At 42.5% G+C, this 7873-nt stretch overlaps 2 protein-coding genes across 2 annotated transcripts in view; one reads left to right on the forward strand and one right to left on the reverse strand.

Moving 5' to 3' along the window:
* The window catches only part of LOC107300676 (TCF3 fusion partner-like), an 8147-nt gene extending 6074 nt beyond the window's left edge, over positions 1 to 2073 (forward strand). Inside the window, exons 5-6 of the mRNA XM_015829981.1 lie at positions 531 to 755; positions 1907 to 2073. Of these exons, the coding sequence (XP_015685467.1) occupies positions 531 to 755; positions 1907 to 2041 (360 nt within the window). The 3' untranslated portion in view covers positions 2042 to 2073. The remainder of the gene's footprint in view (positions 1 to 530; positions 756 to 1906) is intronic.
* A 2033-nt stretch (positions 2074 to 4106) lies between these two features.
* The window catches only part of LOC107300675 (NADH dehydrogenase [ubiquinone] 1 alpha subcomplex subunit 3-like), a 5514-nt gene continuing 1747 nt past the window's right edge, over positions 4107 to 7873 (reverse strand). The window contains exons 2-3 of the mRNA XM_015829979.1: positions 7656 to 7733; positions 4107 to 4201 (exon numbers count right to left, since the gene is read on the reverse strand). Coding sequence (XP_015685465.1) covers positions 4113 to 4201; positions 7656 to 7733 — 167 coding nt within the window. The 3' untranslated portion in view covers positions 4107 to 4112. The remainder of the gene's footprint in view (positions 4202 to 7655; positions 7734 to 7873) is intronic.

Consider the following 7873-nt stretch of genomic DNA (forward strand, 5'->3'; position numbering starts at 1 on the left):
CTCCTGTCACCTCCCCCGGGGCCACCCAGTCGGAGTCCAAACCCTCTCGGATCCGAGCGACTTTGTCATGCAGATACTGTGCAAACTCCTCAGCCTTCCCCGCCAGGTGGTCCCCCCCCCCCAATTGGAGAAGGGAGCGGGTCACCCTGAAGAGGGAGGCTGGGCGATTATCTGATGACGCAATGAGGGTGGAGTAGTAGTTTATTTATTAATAAATAAATAAATAAATAACTCACTGCCCCTCCCCCAATGAGCAGTGTTCCAGAACAGCTCCTCTTCTGCAAAAATAGAAGAGTTTGGTAGCCAAATGCCATGAAGCTATAAGTGCCTTTGCAGGGAGGAATCAAGCTTGATTTCTTTGCTACCTTCATTGGTTCGATCCCCAAACTGGATAGAAAAGCAAGGCCAAGTCTCTTTCTGTTCCCCCCCCCGAGCCCCGTCCCCCCACATACTGTAAATATAGTGTGGCTTCCCATTTGGGGAAAATGTTAAAGTGAGAGGATTCTAGTTGCATCGCTTTCTCTATTTAGGATGAAGGAATCCATAGTGCAGATGTTGCAACTCCTGGCAACGCAGGGAATGAGCCCTGTGAGAAAGAAGCCCCCAGGTGCCTGTCTGCCCAAGAGCCAGAGAGCCTCTCCCGTAGCGAAGGCCCCATCAGCAAGAAGCGGCGACGTCATCTGCGAGAGGAGAAAGAAGGGAGGATGCGTCGAGCAGCCCCAACATTGCTGCCCATGGACGATTTCCCTGTACAGGTACTGGGAACGTTTGATGGTCCTGCAATCTAAATCAACCTCCTGCCTATCCCCCCCCCCATCTGCCCTTTTGGCCACCGTACTCCATTGCCCCCTGCCTCTGCTGCCCCCACTACTTGGCACTCCCCACTGCTCCCAGCTGACCTTTGCTGTCTTCTTCCTCCTGCTGCTGACAAGATATGCCTGGCCAAGGCAGCTGCTGGCTGGGTGCAAGACCTCCACACAGTCTTTTCAGGGCCTCGTGCAGCTAGCAGCTGCCTCAAGAAGAGCCAGGTTGGCACATCCTGGCATTGGGGGGAAGATAGCAAAGGTCAGCTGGGGTGGCAGAGGTATCCAGACTTTAAGGCAGCCCAAAGGGTGGAGATGTGGGAAAGATAGATGGCTGGTGGAGTTGAAGCAGAGTCCAGCCCAACAGGGCAGAAGAAGCATGAGTTCTGGCCTATTGAGCACAACCAAGACTACTACTGGAACTGCCATTGGTATGCAGTGTGGTTGCATGATGTTTTGCCTAACAACTTTGCTTATTGATGGAAAATCCTGTCCCAATTTGGGTTGTTAAGCTGGGACTACCTGTATTGATATACTGTAGGCTACAATAACAGAACCTTGGAACCTTACAGTGTTTCACCTTCCCTCTCTGTTACGAATCAGAGCGAGGCAATCTTTAGTTTCTTTCTGACAATTACTTGTTTTTCCGGACTAAGTTCATCTTTTAAATAATGGTTACCACATATTTTCTCCTATCCATCAAATGATTGCATTATATGCTTATCCAGAAGTCACAGGAGTGAATGTTATCTAACATGAATTTAGATTAGATGTTTTTATTCCTTCCACCATGCTATCTATGGATTGTGATGAAGATAGAATGATAGACATTCACTCACACCCCAGAAACTGGGAAAAAGCTGCATTTCTGTTTTCCTTAAATTAGTAAACTTGGCCAAACTTAAAAAGCTATCCTAGTTCTGAATTGTGGGTGAGGGAAATCAAAATCTAGAAGTGGTTGATATCTTTATTAGAAACAATTAAAATGACACAGAAATACAGTATGTCAACTTATGCAAATATATAAAACCTGACTTATTTTAACTGCAGAGATTGATGACTCCTGCACAACTAATAATAAATTTTGGTTTTTGTGGCTGCAGATAAAATCTGAAGAGGATTTCCAGTGTGAACAGGATGATGTTCTCAGCTCTGCCTGGCAGCAGTCCAGTCCCCAGGACAAGTTGCTCCATTACTCAAAATTTCCTAGCCCTGGTGCCTGTTCTGATTTTGACTGAGGCTGGCCCCTTATCTAAGGAAAACATGTATATATATATGGTAGAAGAAGTGGTGATGGAGTTTAAGCAAGGGACAAAAGCTTGGAGTCAACGTGTAAGAATATTCAGTGGATTAGCTTAAGTCACCGAACTGAATCCACAATGGACTTAACTTGTGTACATAAACTTTGAATGGGGAAGCAAGAATTTGAGCAGAAACATTTCTACCCTTTCAAGATTGAGGAAGAACCCTTTTGAGAGGTCAGTGTTCAGCATTCCCACACTTGCCCTTCTGGACTCTGGATTTGTAATTCTGGTAGGTGAGGGAAAGGGGGAAAAGTGGTTCTTGTGCATTAGAAAGTGCACAGAAACAATCACTGTTGCGTTCTACAGTGGCATTTTCTGTGGATGTTGGTTGGAAAACCACGTGTTGAGGGAAGGCTGAGTTCTTTTAATCTTCCTTCAAGATTTTTAACAGGATCTCCATCTATGGCATCATGAGATCCAGCATGATTAAAAGGCCAATTGAAGTCTGTATTAAAGGAAGTAATTTCTGTGCTATTGACCTGCGTATTTATGCAAATTGCTTTATGTGTCAGTTTAAGAACTTAGCATATCTTTGCCAGTCCAGAAGAGAGCAAGAACTAGCACTCTTTTCCTGTCATTTCCTCTTCAAGGTAACATCCAAAAAGTACCAAGACTTTCCCGCTGGCCATACGGATTGGGAATTCCCCGCTCCCAATATACCCTCAAGTTAGGAATGATAATATTTGAACAAACCACAGCTGCAGTCTGCTTGCATTTTTGGATTTTGAAGAGTTACAGAAATATAACTTAGCAACCTTCAAGCTTATGGCTTCTACTTTGTGCAAGATTTGAATGATGCATATTAAACCAATTAAACTTGACAGTGTGCAGACTCTCATTATCAGTGCATCTTATGGTGTGCCTCCTTTAACCAAGATCTAAGGTATAAAAGAGCCAGTATGATGCAATGATTAAGGCAACAGGCTAGAATCGGGAGACCATGAGTTCTAGTCCTGTCTTAGGCACAAAGCCAGCTGGATGACATCAGTCGGTCACTCACTCTCAGCCCTAGGCAGGAGGCCACGGCAAACCTCTGCTCAAAAATATTTCCAAGAAAACTTCAGGGTCTTGTCCAGGCAATCACCAGGAGTCCAAACTGATGCAAAGGTGTGTACATGCATACATACATACAAGGGGGAGCTATGTAAAGCTGATGGGGTCATGAAAACCTGAAGTCCTTAGCTTGCAGAAGTCAGAATTAAAGTAGCTAACTTTATTTTTAAAAGCAGTTCTTTCCTAACATTATTCTAATTATTTAAGAGGGCAAATACTGTGCGTGTAGCAATGCAATATGACACAGATTGTGTTTAAAGGGAAAACTCCAGTTTCTGTAACCAAAACTGCAGTCATTCTGGATTGATAAACATATTCAGACAAGCCTTAAAAGCTCAGCACACTCTGTAAGATGGAGACAAGCACACACTTATGAACCAGTCTGCTTGGCTTAATACATTGCACAAATTGTGCCTGCAGTTTTTACTAGCACCTCTTGGCTCTACCAAGGAAAGTGAATAAGGCATATAAGCCACAATTAGCTGGGCCGCTATACCACATTAAATCATTGAACTGAGTTTAGAAATAACCGTTGCATTGATATATCATGCTATGTTGAAACCAAATAAATCATATTATGGCTTAGCATGTATAAACCCTGTCAAATTTTCCTCCAAGACTTTGGTTCAGTGTCCTGATTTAGAAGTGGGAGGTAGAAGGAAGGAATCCCTGTCAATAAACAATGGGGACTGAAATAACTACCTTTTTTTTTTTCCAAACAATTTTCTGACAGTGCATAGTCTGTCTTCTCTGTACCTCCCTTAAGGATTTTTTTTAATATTCCAGGTTCCCCCCCCCCCCCCCATCTAAATTTCCAACCACAGTGACAGAGAAGCTTTTAGATACAACAGGAAATTTATTGCCCCCGGGAACAACACACATATACAACCAAGGCACGGGAAACTTGTGGGGAGATCTGCCTCTTCAGTGGTAACTCTCACTCTGCTGGTTCTCATTTCTTCAGCCACTCAAGTCGTTCACCTTCCTTGTCACAGGGATGAGCGGGAATATCTGGCATATTACCATCATCTCGAACTGGGACTATGATGAAGAAAGGAAAAACATGAACATCAACCAAACAAGCATACTGTAAATGTCCAGCAGCAACACTTACAGAACTATATACTGCAAGGAAGGACACGGAGCACTTGATTCAATGCCTGGATTCTCATACTAAACCATATTGGTTTTGGCCTGGCATGGGGAACAAATCTTGCCTTTGTGCTCTGCTACCTGTGGGTAAATTAAGTATATTAATCTATTCAGACCTGATTTCATATCTAACATGCTAAGGCAAAATATAGCTTGTTTATTTGTAGCTAAGCATACAGGTAGTCCTTGATTTACAAGCATTTGTTTAGCGACTGTTTGAAATTACAATGGCGCTGAAAAAAGTGACAACAGTCCTTGCACTTATGACTGTCGCAGCATCTCTAAGCTACATGATCAAAACCTGGGCCCTTGGCAACTGGCATGGGTTTATGATTGTTGAAGCATCCCAGGGTCACGTGATCACAATCTGTGACCTTCCCAGCTGGCTCCCAACAAGCAAAGTCAATGGGGGAAACTCGATTCACTTAATGACCTAGTGTTCACTTAAAAACTGTGATGATTTGATTAATGACAATGGCAAAAAGGTCATAAAAATCAGGTGCAACTAACTTAATGGTTTCACTTAGAAATGAAAGTTTCAGGCCCAATTGTAAGTCAAGGACTATCTGTACAATAGAGCCCCAAATTTCTGTTATTAAATGACTCATTTGTTAAGTGAGTGTTGCCCCATTTTATGACCTTTCTTGCCACAATTGTTTTTTTTTTAACAAATTTTATTAATTTTTCAAATTTTAACAACCAGGAAATTAGGAAGCAGCGTGGTGATAGGGTGATCAATAATCCAATAACAGAGTGATACATAGATATCTCAGTTTACATCAATAAAGGTTCCCTCTCTATTTCCCTTAGGTATTATATCACATTCATATTAGTACATTTCTAGCTAAAGTTCAATCAATCTATACACTTATCAATAACATTTTAGTTATACATATCCAAGTCCTGTTTTTAGGTTTTATTTAATTCCAGTTATCATATTCCAATTTAGCCTTTTATAACCACTATTTATAATTTGGATAGGTTTAGTTTCCCTCATTTCATTATAAACTAATTCTCGTGACTAAAATACAAATATTATTCCAAAATTTAAATCCTTTCTTTATTCACCAATATATTCTATTTCTCATCCTAATAACTCCTCATATACTAATAACATATCTTTCATTATCACAAATGCTTCATTGTGCTTAGATGTAAATTTGGCTTTCGGCTGGTGCGACTTAATGAGCGGCCATGTTAATGGCCGCTCTTTTCTTCGGTCCTGAGGAGCTGCCTCAGATCAAACGGAGGGGCTCCCGCCCCTCCGCAATCTAGCAAGGGTCCTCCCCAACGGTGGTCGCCCCTCCAGGGCAACTTTCAACCCTTTCCAGGGTCTCCCGAAGAAGAAAAACTGGACGGCGGGGAGAGCATTCTCTCCGAGCATCCGCTGGCGCCGCGATCCGGAACCGGAAGCCATGCCACAATTGTTAAGTGAATCACTGCAGTTGATAAGTTAGTAACCTGGTTGTTAAGTGAATCTGGCTTCCCCATTGACTTTGCTTGTCAGAAGGTTGCAAAAGGGGATCACACGGCCCCGGGACACAGCAACAGTCATAAATATGAACTGGTTGCCAAGCATCTGAATTATGATCACACGTTCATGGGGATGCTGCAAAGGTCGTAACTGAAAAACAGTCATAAGTCAGATTTTTTAGTGCTGTTGTAACTTTGAGCAGTCACTAAACAAACTGTTGTAAGTTGAGGACCACCTATATTATGTAAGCACATCCACCACCCTTTGTAAAACATCCCATGGGTATTATGTTGATCCAGATAATTGTAGTTCATTTAATCTCTGGTTAAGTAAAAATCTGAATTCAGCATCATTGCATTAGATTTAATTCACTGACTTACCTACAACTGAATCAATACACTAAGCTATATCTTGTGGCTTATACACCATAAAGGTTGAGATGCCCAAATGTTATCAGAAAACTATCCGCTGCCAGCACAGAGAAACCTGAAAATAGTTTTCCCTCCATTTTTTTTTTTTCTGATGCCAATTCTCTGCCTGCCCAACCCAATAATAATTAAAGCAGAAAGAAAAATAGTCTAAATTGCTCTATAACATCCCATCCTTATGTCTCCCTTCACATACAGGCATTCCCTGGGTTAATCATGAGATCCATTCCTAAGTCTGTCTTTAACTCAAATTTGTACATAAGTCGGAACTTATGCTTACAGACAGGCTGTCTATTACTAAAAATGTTCTCCTTCCTTGAGCTGATGAAACGCTGAAGCCATGCAGTATTTTCATGAACCCTGAACACAGGCTGTATATTCATGAAAAAAGAATAACAGAGTTGGAAGGGACCTTGGAGGTCTTCTAGTCCAACCACTTGCTCAGACAGGAAACCATATTCCATTTCAGACAAATGGTTGTCCAATCTCCTCTTAAAAACTTCCAGTGTTGGAGCATTCACAGCTTCTGGAGGCAGGTTGTTCCACTGATTAATTGTTCTAACTGTCAGGAAATTTCTCGTTAGTTCTAGGTTGCTTCTCTCCTTGATTAGTTTCCATCCATTGTTTCTTGTCCTGCCTTCAGGTGCTTTGGAGAGTAGGTTGACTCCCTCTTCTTTGTGGCAACCCTTTAGATCACCGGTGTCAAACTCGCTGCGTCACGTGATGTGTCGTGACGTATCATGACTTTTTTCGCATTGCCGGAGCTGGGGTGGGCGTGGCCTCTGCATGATGCAACCGGCCCGTGGGCCAGCAGTTTGACACCCCTGCCTTAGATATTGGAATGCTACTATCATGTCATCTTTAGGTCCTTTTCATTAAAGTAGCCATACCCAATTCCAGCAACTGTTCTTCATAGTTTTAGCCTCCAGTCCCCTAATCATCTGTGCTGCTCTTCTCTGGATTCTTTCTAGAGTCTCAGCATCATTTTTACATTGTGGCGACCAAAGCTGGATGCAGTATTCCAAGTTTGGTCTTACCAAAGCATTATAAAATGGTATTAGCACTTCACGTGATCTTGATTCTATCCCTCTGTTACTGCAGCCTAAGACTCTGTTGGCTTTTTTGGCAGCTGTAGCACACTGCTGGCTCATATTTAAGTGATACCTATGAAAACTCTGTGTGGCTTCAGTGATTTATCAGCTCAAGAAGGTCATTTGCCATTTTTAGTAGCAGGCAGCCTGTTTCTAAGTATGAGTTGTCTGCAACTTGGACACTTTACATCGAGGGACTGCCTGTACCTTTCTCCCCAAAATGGTTCAGTCACATGCATCTGCGCAACATGTTACATATTAAAAATTGATGAAAATAATGTGCTGCTTCTTTGCTATCTCTAAAACTCCAAAACTGCTTTTAAAAACTAGAAATGTATATGTAGATGTACCTGGGTAGTGATATGGCATGTTCTCGTTCATTAATGTGGAATAATGGGCATAGGGGCTCACCCATGGCAATGTTACAGCTGAAAAAATGAAAACAAAGATGCATGCCAGAAAGGTGCCTACTCCCGTGTAGGGGGTCCCTTTAAGTGTTTCAACAACTTCCTCCACTCCCGTCCTCCAGGTGGGCGTAGCCCTTTCTATTCCCCCCCCCCCCCCCCCC

The sequence above is a fragment of the Protobothrops mucrosquamatus genome, unplaced genomic scaffold (assembly GCF_001527695.2).
Source record: "Protobothrops mucrosquamatus isolate PMUCROS unplaced genomic scaffold, P.Mucros_1.0 scaffold7919, whole genome shotgun sequence".
NCBI classification, from domain to species: domain Eukaryota; kingdom Metazoa; phylum Chordata; class Lepidosauria; order Squamata; family Viperidae; genus Protobothrops; species Protobothrops mucrosquamatus.